At 39.7% G+C, this 22325-nt stretch overlaps 2 protein-coding genes and 1 long non-coding RNA gene across 4 annotated transcripts; 2 read left to right on the top strand and 1 right to left on the bottom strand.

Moving 5' to 3' along the window:
- Positions 1–3601: 3601 nt before the first annotated feature.
- LOC142385149 (uncharacterized) lies at positions 3602–5079 on the bottom strand. The gene is made up of 3 exons (XR_012770145.1): positions 4800–5079; positions 4269–4478; positions 3602–4137 (listed from the first exon to the last, which is right to left on the bottom strand). It is a non-coding gene; the product is annotated as an uncharacterized LOC142385149 (long non-coding RNA).
- Positions 5080–5432: 353 nt separating this feature from the next.
- Positions 5433–8814, top strand: mpc1 (mitochondrial pyruvate carrier 1). 2 transcript variants are annotated; one of them, XM_075462394.1, is made up of 3 exons: positions 5433–5653; positions 6919–7015; positions 7455–7591. In XM_075462394.1, the coding sequence occupies exons 1-3, from the start codon at positions 5579–5581 to the stop codon at positions 7589–7591; spliced, it is 309 nt and encodes a 102-aa protein (XP_075318509.1). In that variant the 5' UTR covers positions 5433–5578. The 2 variants fall into 2 exon arrangements, with proteins under 2 accessions (XP_075318509.1, XP_075318502.1); XM_075462387.1 differs by lacking the exon at positions 5433–5653 and adding an exon at positions 7854–8814 and having other exon boundaries at positions 6912–7015; positions 7455–7587.
- A 520-nt stretch (positions 8815–9334) lies between these two features.
- kifbp (kinesin family binding protein) lies at positions 9335–17597 on the top strand. Its single transcript, XM_075462364.1, has 13 exons — positions 9335–9826; positions 10250–10348; positions 10779–10858; positions 10971–11029; positions 11222–11346; positions 11544–11637; positions 11922–12034; positions 12267–12416; positions 13389–13463; positions 14231–14393; positions 15441–15615; positions 15703–15888; positions 16133–17597. Exons 1-13 carry the CDS (start codon positions 9350–9352, stop codon positions 16269–16271), a joined length of 1935 nt encoding a protein of 644 aa, XP_075318479.1. The 5' UTR covers positions 9335–9349; the 3' UTR covers positions 16272–17597.
- The last annotated feature ends 4728 nt before the right edge of the window (positions 17598–22325 follow it).

A 22325-nucleotide genomic window follows, 5' to 3' on the forward strand; every position in this document is an offset into this window, starting at 1 on the left:
CAATATACATAAACTGCCCATCAAACTATCAGAGTTCCATAAACAAGTGTTACTATACTGGAAGATGCTCTACGTACATAACTACTCACCGCACTCATCTATCATATGGAATAACAGATTCATACTACATCGCAATAAATCCTTATTTTACAAAGATTGGATGGAGAAGAATATTTGGTCTATTATACACTTAATGGATGCTAATGGTTGCATGTTAAACTATGAACAATTTTGTGCAAAATATCATTTCTTTCCCCCAAAAGCTGAATTTGCCAGATTATATAATGCCTTACCAAAACAATTTACTAATCAGTTTAAAAATATAATAACATATCATCCCATATCCCCACAATTACCCCATCTGTTTATTAATGGAATATCATTCACTGACCCAAAATTCAATAATCAAACAATTAGAAGCTGTCTAAACGAAACTTTATTCCCTGGGAAAATAAATAAAAATAACATTCTTTGTAAATTTGGGAAAAAGTCTATTGAAAGGTTAAGAACTCTTTATTTAAAGCTCCCCATACAACCCAAAGCTAAAGAAACACACTTTAAAATTTTAAATGCAATTTATCCCTCAAAAGAACTACTAAGAAATCGCTTTAATATTGATGATAATAAATGCTCATTCTGTGAGAGTGATGTAGAAACGATAGACCATATCTTTTATGAATGCAACCAAACCAAAACATTTTGGAATTGCTTAGAAAAATGGATCCAATCAAAAATTACACTTCCTGAATCTATTTCTAGAGATATGGTAACTTTTGGAGTGTTATTGGAAAACAAAACTATAGAACTCTGTTGTAACCTTATTTTTTGTTTGGCCAAATTTTTTATTCATAAACAAAGAGTGCTAAGATCATCCCCAGTCTTTAACATATTTTTATCTGAATTTCAATTATATTTAAAATCTCTGAAATGTATTGAATCATACGAAGTCCTGATGGAATTTTTGATTGAATTGCCCACCAATGTATGTCAATCCTAATATACAAATCCCCTTGCTGTAAATTTTCTTTCTTTCTTTCTTTCTTTCTTTCTTTCTTTCTTTTTATCAACAATACCTTAAACCTCTTCGAAATACTATGCCTCTACTATGTTATCTACACGTTTTGTAATAGCCTTACTTGTTTGTATTTTCTTGTTTGTGTTTACCTTGTTTAAATAAAAAAAAAAAAAAAAAAAAAAAAAAAGACTTGAATTGCAAATTATTACACTTCCGTGGTCCCGAGGGGAGGAAGTTGAATGACGTCAAGGAGGCGGGACTTTCAAGCTCTATTTTTTTTTTTTTTTTTTTTTTTTTTTTTTATATAAACTTTATTGAAAAATTGGTCATTACAAATTCAAAAAACAGTTAGGTATTCATAGTATTACATTCATATATTGTTAAATTCAAAGAACATTACAATGCCAGGGGTCACAGTGTTCAAAATAATATATAAGCTTTGTTAAGTTAGTCCAGTAAAATATTATATAAAATGCATAGCTCAGTGGTCTTGATGGCTTTTTTGTTTGAAGAATATTGGATTGTTGTAAAGTATTGTTTGAGTTCCTTCTCAAAAATTAAAAATGATGGATTGTGATTAGAGAATTTGGATTTGTGTATGTGGTATTTTGCAAGTAGAGTAAGCAAGTTGATGAGGTAATAATGATCTTTGTTGATCGCAGGATAGGAGTGGAACCCAAACAGCACATTCACATATGAAAGAGACACATCAGACAAGATATTCAGGGAAATAAATGTACAAACATCTTGCCAGAAAGCACATGAAACAGGGCAGGACCAGAACAGATGATAAAGATCTTCTTCACATTGGTTGCAGAATGAACAGTCCACAGCAATGTCTTTTTTGTATCTACATAAAAATAATTTACAGGGATAAAATCTATGAATCATTTTAAAAGAAACTTCTTTAATCTTGTTTGTAATCAGAAATTTAAAAGGAAGGCACCAGATTCTTTTCCAGTTCAAGTCTGAAGTAAGGCTATTCCAGTGAGAAACTACATTTGGAACAGAGATTAAGTCTTTTTGAAATAAAGCACGTATATTACAGTTGTTATTACTCTTCTTCGTAGAAAAACAAATCTGACCAACAGTAGTGACAGCAGGGTCTAATTCCAAAAAAGACAGTTCAGATGTAATGGAGCTTTTAAGTAGCATAATCACACCAGACGGAACAGCGTCAAAAACAATAGCATATTCTTTTGGCGAAATGGGGATACTGTATTTGTTGAGAAATTCAGAGTAAGACATTAAAAAGCCATTAGAGTTGAGAAGCTGCTTGACTAAATAAATACCATGGTCAAACCAGTTTTCCAAAAATAAAGATTTTCTTTTGTATAATATATCTCTATTGTTCCAGATATAATATCTGTGAGGTGAGAAATTGTGCTTATAAATTAAAGACCAAGAAAGAAGCATTTGTTTATGGAAATTAGAAAGCTTTAGAGGAATCTTTTCAATGCTGTAGTTGCAAAGTAAAATAAATTTAAGGCCACCAAGTTTAGAAAATAGGAAGTTTGGGATAAAGTTCCATGTTGAGGATGGGTTTTTAAGAAATTGTTTTATCCAATTTATTTTGAAGGTATTATTTAGGGTTGAAAAATCAAGAAAATTCATTCCACCGTGTTCATACGAGTTCCTTAGAACTGACTTCCTAATATAATGAATCCTATTTCTCCATACAAATTTACATAGCATATTATCAACTGCTTCAGCGGTCTGTTTGTTCACATCAAGAGACAGGCCAGCATAAGTCAAACGGGAAATGCCTTCTGCTTTGGATAGCAGGATTCTTCCTCTAATCGACAGGTCTCTTTGGAGCCATGAATTCAGCTTTTTCTGTACCTTACTTATAATGGGGTTGAAATTCAGACAGCATCTAGTATTTTGATTTTTGTTAATTGTTACGCCGAGATAGGTTACAGAATCTTTCACAGGAATGTTAGAGATGGAGGATACATTACAATTTTTGAGAGCTAACAGTTCACATTTACTGATGTTTAAGCAGAGCCCAGAGGCATTAGAAAAAGACTTAATTATGTCAACAGCTACTGAAACTTGAGAAGCTTTCAAGCTCTATTGGGACAGCACTTCACACTCACGAACGTAATAAGTCCGCGCCGTCAGTTGTTACGTAACCAAAAGCGACAGCTTTAGCCAGAAGTAAACAAACATGACCGGTGCTGTGGTGTTCGCGCTGTCCTGGGCTATTCGGATATTTTTAGAAATATCTGCGTCGAATCGACGGAGTGCCATCAGGCGAAGGCGTCTTCGACATGTGGGAGCATTGCTGGATCTTGTTACGGTATGTAGAATGAGAAATTAATGCAAATAACGTGTGTGAGTGAGCAGCTGGTAGCTTCCAGAGCCGGCGTGTGAATATGATAATGTGTGTGTGTGTGTGTGTGTGTGTGTGTGTGTGTTAAAGTGCTTCTAACTGTACATTTGTGATATCGTGTAATATAGAAACAATTTGTTTGTCTCGTTGGATTTGCTGATTCATTGACTGGAGTAGTATCCTAACCTGGCTAACCTAGCTGAAAACATAAGCTAACGTTTAGCCTTTGTTACTCGCCTCGTTCCGTTTGGAATAAACATGCAGCTCATGCGTTTTTGAAGCGGTTTTCTTTGTACCAGGTTCAGATTTGATGACTTAAATAAATGCACTGCATTGTGTGTGCTATCAATGTGTTGGTTTGGGAGGATGAAAGCCTGATCTTTCCATGTTTTTCTTTCCAGCAGACGGGTCGTCCTACAAATTATTGCCCATTGGACCACAACATGTACCCCAATTTTTTTGTTATCCCTTGTATAATAAATCTCTTCATACCAATATCCGTTCCAGTCGTTAATATGATGTTGATGTGATAATCATGCTCACAAACCTTTTGTCCTTAATTTCTTTTATTAGGCTCAAATTACAGACTGGTAAGGCAGCTTGTTTTCAGAAATAACAGCTTAAAGTGTCTGCTGTAAAGTGTCTGCTGCAAATATGGACAATAAACAGTATGAATATAAACAGTATGAATATAAACGGGCAACAGTGCAATCATCAAGAACGAGATGACCGGAGCAGGAACAGCGAAGGTGCTCGGCGCATCGGAGGTGCTGGGCTCAGTGATGTTCTGGGGGAACAAGACACGATATGACATTATAGCATGTACTTTCATCCATTGTAAAAAATAAAAAAAAAAGGTGTTTCAGAATGCGGTAGTGGTGGCTGTGTGTACAATAGGTGCATGGCGCATTAACTCACCGTAAAGTTTGTCTATCATGCGCTCAAACCGAGCTAAAAAGCGCTCCGTTTTCTGCTCGTGGCGCTTCTGCTCCTTCAGGCTCTCCTGTATCAGGTAATCCATTATGGGATTGGACTTCCTACTTCTTTTTGGGGATGGGGATGACTTTAGAAACAGATCTTCGTTTTCGGCGCTAAACCTGATCAGGCTCTTTGTTTGTGCTTGAGTCCCTGTGAATCAGTCACGTATATGAATACTTGTGATAATAGGTAGCGAAATGACGCTCATGTCACTCAAAAGGAACTTCTCTATGGTTAACCAACTACATTGCTTGTAAATACTCGCGTTACAATTTAAAAAAACAACTCTTTCACAGCACCTTCACATGCATTGACCGATTACTCCATGTAAAATAGCGACTTTTCCCATGTGCGTTTATAACAGAAAATAACTACACATTGCCACCATGTTAAACTCACACAATACACCAGTTATCACAACCTAAAACGGTTAAAACAGTTAAATTATGGCAAAAAGATAGAAGAACTTACATTTGTGTGGTGCTCTTGCTTCTGCCATTTTTAAAAAGACTCACGATCTCCCGGTAGTCGCGTTGTACTCTGGGAAATATATCATACCCCTTCAAACGGAGTCTGCCTGGCCGAAGCCCTCCGTTTCAAGGGCTACAACGGAGGGGTAGGGTTAAGGGGAAGGGCTTTGGAAGAGTATTGGGACAACACTACCCCTACACGTGAACGCGCAAAACGGAGGGGAAGGGGTAAGGGGTAGGGCCAAGGGGTGAATTGGGATTGGGCCTAATACTGCATTTTCTAGATCAGAGGGCAAAGGGGATGGATGAAGTAATATTAATCAAGAATAGCAATAATACTGTTGTCAATAGATAAAAGAAAGGCATATTAATTTCCAAACAAAAAAATATATATTTTAAAAATGTTGTTATTAGTAATGTGTGAGATATGTGACAGAAAGACAGGGCATGAATACTGAGAAAAAAACTAAACTACTGTGGAAAGGGACGAAGTGGAAATTATTTGTTTTTATTGCTATGGGAAAGTTGGTCAAAAGTCAATAAAAGACACGACACCGGTAGGCTCCGTTTATTTAGCTGTGCGCGTTCCCGCGATGGACGTGCAGTTCGGGCATAACAAGCGTGCAGCTTCCGGCTGTTTACGACAGTGTCGTAAATTACCAGTGTTGTGGTTGGAAATTTGACCACTCGTCCTCTGAGCTGACAGCTTCCAATTCGTCCTTCAGTCAACCCAGAAAGACTGGTTCTGAGCTGAAACAGAAATACAATTAACATTCAAACATGGCAGGGACTATTGCACGTAAAGGCATCGACTATCTTAGGAGCAGAGAGTTCAGGGATTATTTGATGAGGTATGTATAAGAAGCTTCTAGGCTTCCCTGCTAGCATGAATGCTAATGTTGCTAGTTTTGGCAACAGCTAGTCGAGTTCAAATCCAATTAATTACCAACAGCTGGTTGCATTTACTTTTCATATCAAAGCCAACATCCAAACAAAATGTCATAAACACTTGTGTTGGTGTTTGAAACGTTTTTTTTTTTAAATTATTATTATTATTATTATTTAGCCGGCTTTAGATTGCAACTTTTCAAGGACGGCTGTGCTCCCTTTTCCAGCACAGTTTACAGGAGTTCCTCCAGTTTGAGAAACATTTGTTGACCTATATACTTGAGTAAAAGACAGTAGATGAGACGTGTAGCTTTTGTTTTGTATATTTTCAGCTGCTTTGAGTTACCCAGAAAGTGGGTCGTCTCCTGTCCGGGGAAAGTAACTACTCTGGGTCCTAAAATAGCCGTAAAGTGGATCGTGCATAGAAATTGTGGCCAGAGTCAGATTTTACTTGAGATGTATTTGCAAACATAGAGAATTTCGTTTATTATTTTTATTTTTTTTACTATTTGCTAAGGCATTGATCAATGTGTGTATGGTGCTCTGGTGGCGTGAGCACCTTTTGCCTCAAATGAGTTACTTATCTAAAATCTAGAGTAAAGGTGAAGTTCTGTGCAACATGACGCAAGCAGCCATCTTTGTTTGTTTTTGCCACAGATACACAGTATTGTTTTACTTTTACATCTTGAAAGAACCACAGACACCCCAAAGGTTTACCACCCTTTTGTTTACAATTTTGTGACTTCCACTGCACAATTCAGGCACTTAAATGCTGCCTTATTTATTCTGTAATGCGGTCATCGTGACGTGTTCTGAACACTGTTTTCATTAATGAACAGCCTTAAACAGATGTGTGTCAATGAACTGTCTCACATCTATATACCATATCTCTCTTTGTGTTTCCTTCTCTTTTATGTGCCACCTAAAATGAACGTCCAACAGCACAGTAAGTCCTCATTCTTTTCCGCAGGTTTATTGTTTTATATGAATATTTCTCCTCATTTGTGACGTCCTATTGGTTTTTCTGTACCTTACTGCCTTAATGTGAACTAGTTTACACATGTTGTACTTGCTTAGAAATTTGACACTCTCTGGCACGATTGTTTATTTGCAATCATCAGTATTTGTGGCATCGTCCCGTTTTATTCATGAATCACACCGTACACTTTGCCAGCTGGTATATTTCTCTGTTCCATTGTATAAACAGCTTCAGATGATTTTCACTTTTGCAGCATTTCTGGGGTCCTGTAGCAAACTGGGGTCTCCCTATAGCTGCCATCTCAGATATGAAGAAGAGCCCCGAGATTATCAGTGGCCGGATGACCTTCGGTAAGACATACAGAGATATTCATTGTCGTGCTAAGATTGTGATTAGCATTTTAGCTCCATGTTAGTTTAAAAATCCCTTTTTTTTTATGTCACATTCAGAATTAGAGGCTTTCATTTTGGTCAAGCAGAAGAGTTTGTAGTGTCTATAAGGTCAGCACAGCAGTATCAGTGGGTCCGGATTTAAAAAAGGGGGGCCAATGCCTGCATTAGAATCCAGATTTGCTTGTACTGGCCTATAATCTGTCTTGTTCGATGTCATATGAATATATTGTAACATTGTACTGTTAATGACTTCTGACAATGTGGAGAGTTACAATGAGACATGGTGACGTGCCGAAATTACATGCAAGGGCTTTCGTATGGCGTCTGTAATTAAGTTGCTTATAAGAACACAGTGTTTTGATAAACTAACGCTCGCATCTTTTCTTCCTTCCCTCAGCTTTGTGCTGCTATTCACTGCTCTTTATGAGGTTTGCTTACAAGGTTCAGCCACGCAACTGGCTCCTGTTTGCTTGCCATTTGACCAACGAGTCAGCACAACTTGTTCAAGGAAGCCGTCTCATCAAATACAAGTGAGTGACTTCCCTCTTTGTTGTCACTGTAAACTGGTCATTTGTTGTAGTGTGAAAAATCACAAACCCTCATCCAAACCCTCGTCAAAAGTGTATCTTTAAATCCTGGTTGACCATTTCTGTCACTTGTTCATAGACGCTTTACTCCAAGGCTTAAATGTTATTTTCTTCAGATCGGATTAATTGTTGGCGGATGAAAGCATGAAATGTAATGATAAGAACCATTAAAGTAACTGAATTGAGCGTAAATGTATTTATTCTTTCAGCATGGCGAAGAAGACGGGATCAGAGTGAAGCAGATAAAAGAACAACTGCAGACTGTTGTTTCAACCTATCAGAACTTTTTTTCTTTTAAATATCCCTTCATCCAATTAGTAAGACTGTGACACTTATACCATTGTTAACCTTGTGTTACTGTGATCAATCACTGCTGAAAAGTTTTAGTCACTTTACTGTAATGATACAATAAAGTTAATGCTTTCCTCCAAGAATTAAGGTCAATTACTGGGATTTCCTTTAGAATTGAGGTCAACTGTGGTGATGTATTTTAGGTTTTTTGTGATATTCAACAAGATATGCCGAGATATCATGTGAAGGAATGTACACCAAGATAACCAGCCTGACAGTTGAATGCCTTGCACAGAGGACAGTTACGAATCTACAAGGTACACCCAATGTCATTATTAGTTAATGATGCTATTATATTGTATCCTACTTAGAAACATTCTTTTAGAGGACTGAGGCAAATGTGGGCTTTTGCAAATATGTCCTCACTGTGTCCGTGTAATACTGGCTCAGCATATAGAGTTTCATTATCTTCATCTTGAACTCATAAGACACAGAACTCAGCTGTCCTCTGCTGGATCTGAAAGCAAAACCTTATGCTCTAAAATGTATGTATGGCTGTGTGTTATGTGTGATTGAGTCTCCAGTTTGGCATCATTTCATAATTCGAAATGATAGTAATTTAATGAGATACTTTGATTAAATCAAATAGATGTTCACATCTTTCCGATGTTGGGGAAAAAACTAGATGCAATATGTTAGCTACTGTAATCACATTGGAAGGCTGTCCAGATTGTTATCTCAGGCAAGAGGAGCTGCCTCTTTCTGTGTTTTAGTCACATCTCATTCAAACTGATCTATTGTCACTGTTTGATTGATTTAATTATCCCAGATCAATGTCTGGATTCTTTAGGTTTGTTTAAATAAACTGGATAGAACAAATTTCATGTGTTTTCAGACGGTTTCTGTGTTTTGTGCAACGTTTCAACTCGTCGTGCGATCCTTGTGAGTCTCATTAAAGTCGTTTTTTATGGTCACTGTGTGGGATGAGGTAACATTTACAATGTGTTGTGATGTTACGATGGTAGTTTTTCTGAATGCCAACACTCGATTTTTTTCTCTCAACATTTTCTTCTCAATTCAAATTTTTTTGCTTTGTGTGCATTCAAGTTTCTGGGAGCAGAACAACTGAACATTTGAATAAATGTGCATATGTAGATCTTTGGCACACTGGTCATTATACTGAACAGCTCTTTTATAATTACACAGTTTAGAAAGACACTTTTGACTTCTTCAATGTAATGAAGCAGATTTAGAAACCAAATAATACTGTGGGGAGGGAGGGGCATATAACTTTAAATATTACTGAAGTTATTTTGTTAAAACCTGCATGTAAGAAGAAGGAACTAATTTAACACATTACTGGATATCTCCAGTAGGTGGCAGTAACGCAGCAAAACGAACCAAGCTGGACCATATGACACAGAAGAAAACAAACATGGCGTCTCTCCGGAGTGATGAGTGGAGAGCTATCTGCGACAAATTCACCAACGCCCAAAATCTCACCGAAATACAGTCACGAAATGACCAGGAAAACGATCCGTTCCGGTCAAAGTACAAGGCCAGGGAACTTCTCAGAGAGATTTACTGTTCGTTGAAGAGTTTCGAGGCTGGCGACGGTGAAGAGAACACGGCCGGAGAGGGCAGCAACCAGCGGCCGACAGAGCAGCCGGTGGACGGCCAGCTGGAGGATGCGTTCGCCCAAGGCTTTAGCGGTGACTCTCCAGCGGGGATGCGTGCAGCTAAACTCGGGGCTGTAGAGTATTACCTGGGCGTCAACCATATCGACACAGAGGAGTTGTCAGCCGGCCAGGAACATCTGATGAACTGCATGAAACTGCTGGAGAGATGCAAAGTGTCATCGGAAAATGTGTCTCTGTTTATCCACGTTAGGGTAACGTAGATCATTCCTTCGACGTATTAAGTAATGCGCAGCCAACCTTCTGTTAGCTTTGTGCCAGTTAAACTGTCCACCTTTCGCTCCTATCTGCTGCCATTGTTCACAAACAGGCCTTGAAGACGGCGTGCCGAAAACCATGTCATGATTTAAACCTCACTCCACAGCTAAAATGTCCTTAAACGCCAACAGATTGTGCATTTTGGCGTTACTATCATTTCCCTTTTAGGTATACTGCTCAGTTGGTCAGATTTTGGATCATTTCTAAAATGTCCTCTAAAATCTCCGTTCATCCATCTGATTATGAAGCTTTGTCGTTGAAGTGGATGTCAAAATGCAGTTCTTTTGTTTACAATTCGTCCTTGTGTCGGAGGAGATCAGCTGATGCTGATCATTGTGTTGTCGGTTTGTGCCCTTCAGAACCAGCTGGGCATCCTTTGGGCAGGCCGGGATGAGACAGAAACGGCCCAGGGCTTCCTTGAAACAGCAGAATCCATCTACCAACGCTACATGAAGGAGGTAACTTTAACTTTAAGCTGTACGAGCACTGATTGGGTGAAACTGTAGCTGACCAGAGTCTTTCTTCAGTGCAACCGAAGAATAGCAGAGAGAGAGAAAGTCCTTATCGAGAAGTTATTCATCTTCTAACAACACTGGAGCAGTTTGTTATTTATAATTTGGTGACACAATACCAAGTTAGCACTCATTTCGGCATGTAGAAATCTGGGAAAATGCAGGGCCTTAACTTTGTATTTGTCAGCGTGGGGAAAAAGAAAGGAGGAGATTACACTTACTGCTGTTCTGGGGAGTCTTTATAGAAACTAGTATCGGCTTCACAGACATAACGCTTGCAAGGACCAACATGACTGTGATCAAAAGTCACAATGGGAAAATCCTGCTCATCGGCAGCTTTGTTTTTTTTTTTTTGTTTTGTTTTCATCTTTTACAGGACGGGAGTCCCCCTACTGATATGACGGAGTACTTTAGTGCTGAGGAGAACCTGTTGACGCATCAGGAGAGGACCAAGAAGTAACTTTTGAACTTCATTATCCACATGCATGACATGCACACACGTATACACACACAGGTTTGCTTTTACTTTGTCACCGTCTCGCTCTTGTTTCTTCTCCGCTTCTACTAGGTTCGAGTTGGCGTACACCCACACTATGTACTATCTCGCTCAAGTTTATCAAAACCTCGGTGAGTATATGATAAAAAACTTTTTTTTTTTAAAAAGCTAACGGCTTGTCATAAATTAAAGATGAAGATGATGTTTGAAGGAATTTATGCCTCTGTATTTAATTCAGGTTCAGCTGTGTTATAGCTACTAAAGCTGAATGTTCGATTGTTGCCTTATTGGATGACGATTCTAACTAATGTTTCATCTCTCAGGTCAAACCGAGCGTGCTGCCACCTACTGCCACAGCACCCTGCAGAGACAGTTACAGTTAAATCAGTTCAACCCGATAGAGTGGGCTCTAAATGCTGCCACTCTTTCTCAATATTACATCACAAAGGTAGGGCACATCTGGATGAATCTGTTTTACATTTACCTTTGAATGTTGTCTCGCGATAGAGTTTTACATGGAGTTTAATTATACGCTGAAAGATTAAGAGGTTAAGGGCCGGCCAAGTGTTCACTAATGCCGTCACAATTGTTATCATTGCTGTTATTATTATTGTTGTTGTTAAAAGTCCTTGTGTAACTTTTTAGGGGAGATACATGGAGGGCAGACATTGCCTTGCAGCAGCTACTGCAATATCGGGTCTGGCAGGAGATGTTCCATCTGAGGCAGCAGCACAAGAAAGTAAACACCCTTGCCAATCCTTCATTTTTGTGCACACGATTATACGTTTATTACCGTTTAAAAGTATGAGATCATTTCCCGTGCTTTCTTTACCTGTCATCCAATACTCAAGCAGTGCCAAAGCAGACAGCTGAGACAGTTGTTTTTCTTCCTCTTTTCTTTCGACCCGGTCCTCCTACGTTTTCATTTTTGTGTCCCTTGGCTTTGTCCGGGACATATTGATCATTCCTCCCCTTTTGCCGTGGCACATCCTTGACATCCCTTTCTCCTGCTTTCTGATCCAGGTGAGACGGAGAGTGAGCGCAGGGAACATCTCACACAGAAGAGAGCAGAGATTGCAAGATGTTGGATTAAATACTGTCTCAATCTGCTGCAGGATGCCAAGAAGTTGCTCGAGGTACTGCGCTGTTGCACCTGCATGCTGCTGGTGATGAATCATGCACTGCAGAAACGTCACCAGCAAGCGCCACGAAAAAATCGTACAGTCATCTCTGAAGATGATGCTTCGCTAAAGGCTTTTGAAGCCTCGTCATTTAAGATGACGATGTTTTTGGGGGCTCAAGCGTATGTCTGAACTATATACTTGTTTCAACGGTCATTTTGAAATGCACTCGTTGTTGCGTATTCAGGACAACATTGGCGAGTTGGATACTGATCGTCAAGATGAGTTGAAGAGAGCAAGAAGACGAGAGGAGGAGGAGGAAGAAAAGGGCAGGAAGAGCACTCTGCTGTTTGGCTCTGAAGACACCTTCGACTCCATCATTGGCGTGGAAGAAAAGGTGTGTTCATCATCTCTGATACTACTGTGCTGCCTTCAGTGTTTAAACTGTCCGTGGGAAGAATAATTTCATCAGGGCTGTCACAACGATGAGTACATTGACTTATCATATGATACATGGAAATGACTTGCCTCAACATTTCCTGTCTTGTTTACATGAAATTAAACTAAATTAGATATAAATAAAAAGATAAAATTTTGATATCACATTAAAGTTCAATTAAAGCGAACTCTGAGGTTTGCAAAGAAATGTACTTTTTGTGTTGGAAACCCTATAGAACCATCTTGTACCGAATTGGGGAGTTCCAGAGTAAAGCAGTGACTAAAAGTGAGTTTTATTGCTCAGGATTTTTTTGGGGCGGGTCAGAAATGCTGATCCATGAGCCCGCCTCTAGTACGGTAATGTTCTGAACAGGACAAGATCAAACCCCCCCCCCCCACCCCCCCACTCTCCATTCGATGCTACCCCATTCATAAAGAACTGACACGGCTCGGCCCTAAATGTTACGTGCATTTACTCGGAAAGATTAAAGGTCTATATTTTAAAGGACGTGTTCATGCCAGTATGCTGTCTTATCAGTATTTTGTGACTGGTGTGAAATTGTCTCAAAATAAATAGCATGTTTATGGCAATTATTTCTAGGACAATAGGCTGTCTAACAAAGATGCAACAGGCCTATGTGTTGTGCAACGTTTTGTTCACAAAAGCAGCACAAAGTCTTTCCATTATTGATTATATGTGATAACATTATTCTTTTTTTTTCTTCCCGACTTTGAGTGTCCCGATTTTTTTTTTTTTTTAGTAACAGCATCACTTAAAATGATTTCATCAGTGCATAAATCTTGGACGTAAACAACTGCAAATGAAGGAGAAATTAAGATCGCCCACTCGTTAGAAGGCGCTATTCTGCACGTAAATCCCCAGCTCGAGTGAGTAAATGACATGGAAGCCACTTTGCCTTCTGTTTTGCAGGTGTCGTGTTTGCTCCCTTTGGATTTCACCGAGGCCAGAGCTGTTTTTCTGGAGGGACAGAATTATGTCACGCAGGTATGCCAAACGGAACCCTGACACACACACGAGACTCAGTGAATGCTTGCGATGCTTTTCTACACGTACAAGCAGAAACGCTCCGCAGGGATACGTAGTTCAAATCCCCCCCTGTAATTCCTTACCAGTACGTGATACTGTAGGTGAACATTAACTGTTATCCAATTAGAAAAAAATTCACAGGGGAAAACATCGATGAAAGCTGGTGTTTTTGAGCTTTTACAAATGTGACATGTCTTTTCGGCTCCGTGAATCAGAAAGATGCTTGTGATGCCATAGCTTTGAGCTTTGAGAAATGAAATAAGCCTTTACATGATATAGGTCTGAAACTGTGTCAATCCCTTTTAAGACTATGATTAAAAAGGCTTAAACTTGGGTTGACGAAGAGTTACAAATGCAGAAAGGCAAAGAGGCCTTTCAAGTGCTTCACGGATATCCGACTTTAGAAAGTACAGCTAAGTTGCATCATAAATTATGAACTTGCTGATTTTCAGTGAATGAGTTTTCCCTAAGATGCCTTTTGTATTGTACACAAAACCACCGTGTATCGTTTCAGTTCTATATTGTGGTCTGTTTGAAATGTGTGTTGGTATCAGAAGATCGTGTGGTTACTGTGTGAGGTTACTTAAAGTGTAGTGTATTGTGTTGGGGCAGTTCCTTCTCCTGAGAGCTATCTTCGTGTATTGCAAGGAGCTCGCAGCCCACCACACTTACACACACCCACAGCTGCACAAAGCTCTAAGTGTCTCATTTTCACTGGTTCCAAGGCGAAGGACTACTTTCAGATGGATGGATACGTGACGGACCACATAGAGATTTTGCAGGATCACAGCGCTCTGTTCCTGGCCCTCGCTTTCTTCGAGGAGGACCTTGAGCGACGCTGCAAAATGCACAAGAGGAGAGTTGATATGTTGGAGCCAATCTGCAATGGTACTAAGCTCTCGAGTTGCAGTTTCATGTTTATTTGCTCCTCTGATGACAGTTTTATCTCTTCAATTATTTTCAGTTAATTTCAAACCCTTAAAGTGATACTCCGGAGTAGATTCAACCTGGGGTCATTTGAACCGTGATATCCAGCCAAGTAGCCCACCCGCAGTTTTTTCGATATTGGCTGAACATCAGCTGAGTTACTGAGTTATCCCGAATAGCTTCCTACAAGGGTTAATGGATCCTGGTCCGTATCTCCAAAATTACCACACTAAAATCACATGCCATGACACCAAACTTCTACAGTAGTACAAATATGGTCTGTACTCACAAAGCGATGCATTTGGAAGTTTGAAAATAGTCCAGGAGTTTATTATTATCAACACAAGCCTGATAGCTTCTCTGCAGCTAAAGCTGCGTCGACGTCACTTCAGGGAGCTGGGAGCTTCAAAGTAAGATGAGGGTTGATCTACTACTGTAGACAACAAAGTATATGCTATATTCTACATGTTTTTTTATGAATTTTTATGTTGTAGAGTTGTGAAATTATTTTATCAATGGAGAAATTGAGCAGCCTTGCTTTGTTGTCTACAGTAGTAGATCAACCCTCATCTTACTTTGAAGCTCCCAGCTCCCTGAAGTGACGTTGACGCAGCTTTAGCTGCAGAGAAGCTATCAGGCTTGTGTTGATAATAATAAACTCCTGGACTATTTTCAAACTTCCAAATGCATCGTTTGGTGAGTACAGACCATATTTGTACTACTGTAGAAGTTTGGTGTCATGGCATGTGATTTTAGTGTGGTAATTTTGGAGATACGGACCAGGATCCATTAACCCTTGTAGGAAGCTATTCGGGATAACTCAGTAACTCAGCTGATGTTCAGCCAATATCGAAAAAACTGCGGGTGGGCTACTTGGCTGGATATCACGGTTCAAATGACCCCAGGTTGAATCTACTCCGGAGTATCACTTTAAGTGTGGGAAATTGATAACATTTACTGATTTTAATTGGACTTTTTTCTTGATTCTTTTTTTCTTTTTTTCTGTAGACTTGAACTCCCAGTACTACCTATTGATCCGCAGACAGATGATGTTTGAGTTGGCTGAGACCTACAATGAAATGATGGACTTAAAACTGACACTGGTCAACAGACAATCAGATACAGAGTCTCTAGATAGCCACACCATTAAAAAATTCAACCACCTCTGCTCTTCTTCTGCCAAGTAAGTGTCCATTTACATTTGATGCCCCAGCGTGTGTCTCTGTGCGCCTGAGCTTTTCAGTCTCAAGTGATTTCTCATCCTCTCCAGGTTCTACCAGATGTTCCTTGACTCTACGTGTTCTCCGGAGGGGAAGTCTCCCGAGCACCTGGAGGAGGAGGTGCTTAGACCAGCTCTGGTGGCTCGATTCAGAGTGGCCCGACTGCACAGCAAACTGATCAGCTCTTTGCCCACAGTTCAGCTGGACAACCTCAACAAATCCCTGGACAACTACAAGTACGACGCTGCATATGTTCAGTTCTCAATAATTCAGTTTATAAAGATGTAATAGTTTAGTAACAGGTTGACTTGACCATTGGAGAACCCAGAAAAAAGAAAAAAAAGCCTGAAAGAAATGTAAAGGATCAAGTAGGAAGGAACTGGTGGAAAGCAAACAAGATTACTACGATGTGTGGCTGTATACGACATTCTGCCTTGGTGTTTATGATGTTTATCTTTAAATCTTGAAACTGTTGCCTAGGTATGTGGTGCAGTATTGCGACACCCACCCTGAGGCGGCTGCCACCGTGGAAACGGAGCTGGAGCTGAGTAGAGAGATGGTCGGCCTCCTCCCTCTCAAAATCAACCGCCTCAAAGCAAGGATGACTGCAAACAACTGAAAGACGACGCTTCACTGACTGACAGATTGCCTAACAGTTCTTGTTCATTTTCATCCAAGTGTGCCCATCTAAACTGACCTATTCACAGACAGTGGACACTTAGCAGTTTAAGAAATTGAGAGGGCGCTCGGCTGACTCTCTATTGCTGGTAATTTCTTTTTTTTTTTTTTTTTCCCTGTGCTGTGAGCATGCTGCTTTCACATGACTGTTGAATGCATTACAGGCCATACATACCTGTATGCGCACATAATTAATAGATATCGTGGTTGATTTTTACCTGTAATTCATGTGCAGAAAATTCACTCAATACTACATCTGCTTGATAACAAAATATAAATGTCCGTGTTGTAGCACCAATAAATGATTAACAATCGTTTGGTATTTAACCAAAACATGACCATGTGTTCAACACATTGTACTGAATGGGTGTTGATCCAGGTCTGTTTGCCACCTTAAGGCTCAATGCTTTGATCAATGCGTTCTCTCTGAAAACAGCAGAATGAAACCCTCTCTGAAGAGCCAAAGTCTTTTAGGTTTATCACCCAAAAAAGTTGCCTTAGCAGGACAAATAGCCGCTTGGACAAGGTGCCCCCAGCGTCTTTACTGCAGATTCGGTTAACAGGTATTTATTATATTTTGGTCATATCATATGTGTATATATTTTTTCTCTCTCTCTCTCTTTCTCTCTCTTTTTTTTTTTTTTTTTTTTGTTCCACTGTAAATGTCTCTTCTTCCGGTTTGATTTGTACATGTTATCTATTCGCAATCGTATTGGTTTCCACTTAATGTGGCTTTATTATTTTATGACGTACTCCTGAAAACTAGAATTATGTTTCTTCTTTTTGTGTCTCAGATGGTACAAAACATGTCAGTGGACACTAGAACCAGAGTTTGCGCGGTTGTGGTGATGACAAACAGCCTGTGGTAAAGAGCAGTGGAGTTGATCCAGTTAGTACTGACGGCTTGCACAGCAATTGGTTGCTTTTTCAACTAGTCAGCAGCTCGACAGTCGTTATTATTATACCGGCAGTTGACCTCGCTGGTGTTTTTTTAGGTGACATCATAAGCTGCAAGCTCCATTCCGCCTAAACTTATGCATTTTGTCCTAGTTTCAGTATTCACTATATCAACATATTTTATGTGCCGTAAATACTGCTTATAATGTAACCCAATGTAGTTATCCACATGGATGTCATTGTGTCTTATAGGTGTAATAAGAAGCTAAGTTTAAAGTGTTTAAAGACTTGTTTCTGGTGACTCTCCTTGTACTTGCAGCACGGGGCTGTTTTAATGACAGTGGGTCCCTCATTAAAAGACTAAACTTGTTTCAGTCTCGGTACAAATGAATTCCAACTGCTTAATGCAGAGAAATGTTTAAACCCACAATAATATATCTGAAACTGAGTGCGACAGCGATAATGTCCTATAAAAGCTTCTCCAACTTAATCTGTCATGTTCATATTTCTCTTGTCCCACCGCTGCTTCCTATGCTGCTTGTTTACTGGAGCATAGTGCGTCGAGTCAGTTTTAGTTATGTAACCCAACTTCCTCAGCAAGCCACCGGTGGAGTGAATGGCACGGCGGAACACCTTTACATACGTTCTGGAGCTGAACTTAAACTAGACTCGTGTTGCAGCTGGCAGAAACGGTGGCATTTTCGAGTCGTTGGTTAAGAAAGAAAGTCTGACAGGCTAGTTTTGCAAAGTAGGTTTCGTAAGAGGAAGCTTTCACAATAGAGATCCAATGTGTGGGCTGACACATGACTGATGTTGCCATCTGTAGACTAAACTATTCGTTTATCCATTTTACAGGGCCACAAACGTCTTGTCTTCCGTTTACCTCTTTAGAGACGGATGACAAACAGAGGGGGTGACTGCAGGACTAGTTGGTTGCAACATGTTCATTCTAAGTGGAAGTAAGACATCTGATTTTGTTGCACAAAGTAATGAACACCAACAACCCCGTTTAATTAAACAAGTACACAGGAATGCAAGTCAAAATACTAATCGGGCACAAATTGTAGGCTGCTGTAAAACAATATTTTTATTTTGATTGTGCAATGGAAACTATTTCCTGTCGTCAAAACTCGTGAACCTCATGTTTTGATTGAGGTTGTCACTGCTCTCTCTGTTGCTTGTCCGGGTCACCTTGCTGAAAAACATACATCTGAATAAAATCTACTTACAGACTAAAAGTAATTTTAGCATCGCATTAACATCCATATTTCCAGGCTTTCGAAGAAACGTGAGGAGAACTTTCATTTTGGCACCTTTTTTTTCAGCTTTTTGTGATCGTTTTGCGACAGTTTTTTTTCTTGTCTTCACTCGAGTCACATTCAGAGGGGTGATCTTGATCTCATTAACACAGAAGCTTTTTCCATTATTGCCTAAATAAAAAGAGGCCCATTTATTTGTGACAGCAGGCTGTGAATATGTAGAAACGCTGCTGTTTCTAGAGAATTTTCTTTTCCAAGGAAACTGCTGTCCTTAATTTAGAAAACATGCATCCTCAGACTGTTGCCCAACTGTTGGGTCCTGATTTATACACACAGGAACGGACACTGCAGCAAAAGAAATGGCAGATGGAGCATGTTCTATAAAGAACTTTTCTAGTCTCGTTGACCACTCAAAGAGCTTTTACATCACAAACTGCATTCATTCTTTCATGCTCACACTCTTACAGCACTTCTTAGTGAATGCCTTTTCTCTAACACACACATTTACACATCGACGGATGTGTCATAGGCAATGTGGGGTTCAGTGTCTTGGCCAAGAACACTTTGACTTGTGGCCCTGAGGATCCAGGATAAAACTACTACTTTCCACTTTTCTTTCTGGGGAGTAGAAGGCAAAATGTGAATGCTGTTTGTGGTGTTTGACAAGCTGCGGCACCGTGACAGCTGCCGAGAACGAGAAAACTGATTATATTAGCTTACCGTGGTTTTCAGTCAATTTCCCCTGTACAACTGTCACTGTGAAGCTTAGATACCTTATGTTTTAGTGCCTCTTGGCCCTTCTGCAGACGAGTGAAAAGACTTTGCTGTGTTTTGCATATGCGTTAACGATTGTGTGTGCCTTCACTTTGTTTCTGAATCCAAGGGTGTGAAAATAGCTCTGTCTGTCCTGCCATAAACTCCGCTTATTCAGACAATAGGCTTGATCCCACATAATAAGACAGGGGTGGGAATGGAAACCAAGCAGACTGTAAAATTGTGGTTTTACAGATAAAATGAGACACCAACTGCCAGAGGGGGAAAAAAATGTAAAACAAATACAGTATCAAAAGTAATCGATCCGATATTTGTGGAGGTAACACATTGTTTAGAATAGATTAAGAATGAAATGCTGTTGAGAAGAAAGGGACGTCTTAAAAGGAGAAAAGCCTTTTGTGGAATGGCGTGCCTCATAAACTTGTCACTTACAGTATTTGTGTGTGTGTGTGTGTGTGTGTGTGTGTGTGTGTGTGTGTGTGTGTGTGTGTGTGTGTGTGTGTGTGTGTGTGTGTGTGTGTGTGGTTGTGCAGAGAGGCGAGGTTGGGCAGACTGGTGTGTCATTTCCTGAAGGAAAATGATAGAAACTGATGTTACCACTTCCTTTAAGATTGTACTGATGTGTCAGCTGAAAAAGTCCTCTCTCTGTGTCGTCTTTACTCCTGTTCCAGCACAGACTGGAAACCGACACAAAAGAGTCACTGAGTGAAAACAGGAGGAGGAGAAAGGAGAGCTCAAAAACAAAGTGGGGAAGAATGCAGTTTTTTTAGGCCTCCGATCCACCTCTTTCTGTTTCATACAAGAACTCAAGAATCAGTTGAGTCTGAGTGCCGACGTTAACATGAACACCCACAAACATAGCTCACAGGGTCATAATCCAAACATCCAAAAAACCCATTTTCTCATACATTTTGTCGTATTGTGCACTTTTTCGTGTGTTTGTGTGTATGCGTCCCATTTCAAACAATCAAATCAAGGCATCAAATATGTATATGCCTTTAAAGCAGGAGAGTAAAGATGACGGAGAAATATTAACAACATTTAAGATTTATCAAGGATTCGATCATTTTTCTTTTTCATTGAGTCTCGTTCTCTATGAATTATATACAGTGTAGTGGGACTTTGGCTTGTGTGCCACCGAGTAAAGTTTTGTTAAAGCATCTCAACACTCTTTGATGGATAAACGTCAAGGAATGTAGTGAGATACAATAGAGCATAGAAATTCGATTGAATCGCAATGGTGGTGCCTTTCCAGATGTGCAAGTTTCCAGTCACATAGGCACTCAGCATGGTCAAGATATATGATGTAGACTTACAGCTCAACTTGATGTCCTTGACCCAGTGTACACACACAGGTGTGGAATTATTAGTTATTGACTCAAGTATGTCTGACACACCAACACTGTGGACTACGTAAGAAAATGATCAAGACATTCTGTTGCTTCTAACTCTCTAACTGAATTGACCACACAGACGCTGTTTGTGAAGTGACTTGAAGTGATTTTGCGAGATGATGCTGCAGTTATGACACAATGCTATAAGTAACAGGGAGTAAGCATGCACTCTTAATGGGCTGAGTTTTAATCACGGTGATCGACTCAGGTAGTTGTCTGGCCAAGAAGACAGAAAAATATTTGAATCAGAGCAGTTTTAATAGAAATTTAGCCGTATTAATGTACTCTGTCTTTCATCCTATGCAAAAAGAATAAACCTTTGAGTCTGTGCGGAGCACTATTTGAGTCTAGTTGAGCTTCTTTGCACAGGCTGTAACCTACATTTGTATAGGACGAATGCAGACATGTTTAAGACGCTGTTTACCACTTTGAATATAGAAAATAGGCTGAGAGTTTACACTTTGTTTCATCTTGAAGTCAGTCTTGATTGCATTGTGACTGAACCTGCTTTTTTTGTGAGAGAGGAAAAAGGAGCGAGTATGTCCAGCTTTTGTTTTTCTCTATCTGCTAAACAGACAGTAGATAACTGTTTACTATTAACATCCCAAAAACTGAAATTCTGAATGCTCTGATCGCAAATTTGTTCCCTGTTGTCGGCTATGAAACTTTGACAAACTTTCGACACACCGACTTCATCTCGTTCTGTACTTGTAAGTAAACTGACCCTCAGGCACCAACACTCCCCAAAAGGTGTTGCACTTTGAGTGATGTGCTTTCATTCATTTGAATGAATCGTGTACCTTTTTACAGGTCTAGTAGTCCAGTAGCATTCTGGGTCATTTGAGAGTCAGTCTGAAGAACACGCTTCTTCCTGTTGCTCCAAAACATTGCAGGTGGTAGCACTTGAAATGTTTCCACTTTAGTTAAGCGGCAGGGTCCGATGTTACATAAAGGGACACAAACACCAGTGGTGGGAGAAATGTTTGATGTCTTTAAACTTGAAGTAAAATTGAGGTTGTTTTGGTAGCCCCATTCAATGTTATGTATCGACTATGTGTAACAGGACAACATCATTTCCGAAAAAAGCACCATTTAAACGTGGTCAGTTGGAGCTAATTTAATACTTTTTTCATGATGTGTTTTAAATGTTGATGACAGAGTGATGAATCACGCCCCCCCCCCCTTTTTTTTTTATAAGGAAAACGGGGTTGTTTCTTAAGAACAAACACCGTATATGTACAATAGTTCCCTTCTCCGTGTTATGAAGCCAAGCATATGGTCAATGAAAATACTCAGTTGTTTTATACAAATACCTCAGTAGCTCAGGACAGAAAAACAGGATACTGATAAGATTTGACCACTGCCAGTGCTTGTGTAGGGACATTAAAGGCAGAAAATAAATGGGAAACAGGCAAAGAATTCAATTCACAGCCAACACAAATACAAACAGCCAAGAAAACGCATACAGACAGCAACAAGTTCCACTGAACTGAACTGAATTCGTTTTTAAAATTTTTTTTTTTTTAAGCCAATTCTGACAAATTGCCGCTTCCTCTGTCGTTATTATACAAAACACAGATGGAAGTCTGGCAGCTTATCTCTGCGGGTTTCCTCTGTTCAACTGAGCCCTTGCGCAAACTCCGATCTGATTTCTGATATTCGAGGCAGCGG

Source organism: Odontesthes bonariensis, chromosome 1 (genome assembly GCF_027942865.1).
Source record: "Odontesthes bonariensis isolate fOdoBon6 chromosome 1, fOdoBon6.hap1, whole genome shotgun sequence".
Lineage (NCBI taxonomy): Eukaryota > Metazoa > Chordata > Actinopteri > Atheriniformes > Atherinopsidae > Odontesthes > Odontesthes bonariensis.

What these genes read in the sequence shown, in the direction of transcription:
- mpc1 (XM_075462394.1), top strand. Translation starts at nt 5,579, where the DNA reads ATGGCAGGGACTATTGCACGTAAAGGCATCGACTATCTTAGGAGCAGA. An exon ending in GGGATTATTTGATGAGGTAT is followed by an intron (nt 5,654 to 6,918) that starts GTATAAGAAGCT and finishes TCACTTTTGCAG; the next exon opens with CATTTCTGGGGTCCTGTAGC. An exon ending in CAGTGGCCGGATGACCTTCG is followed by an intron (nt 7,016 to 7,454) that starts GTAAGACATACA and finishes TCCTTCCCTCAG; the next exon opens with CTTTGTGCTGCTATTCACTG.
- kifbp (XM_075462364.1), top strand. Translation starts at nt 9,350, where the DNA reads ATGACACAGAAGAAAACAAACATGGCGTCTCTCCGGAGTGATGAGTGG. An exon ending in CATCAGGAGAGGACCAAGAA is followed by an intron (nt 10,859 to 10,970) that starts GTAACTTTTGAA and finishes CGCTTCTACTAG; the next exon opens with GTTCGAGTTGGCGTACACCC. An exon ending in CTCTGCTCTTCTTCTGCCAA is followed by an intron (nt 15,616 to 15,702) that starts GTAAGTGTCCAT and finishes CATCCTCTCCAG; the next exon opens with GTTCTACCAGATGTTCCTTG.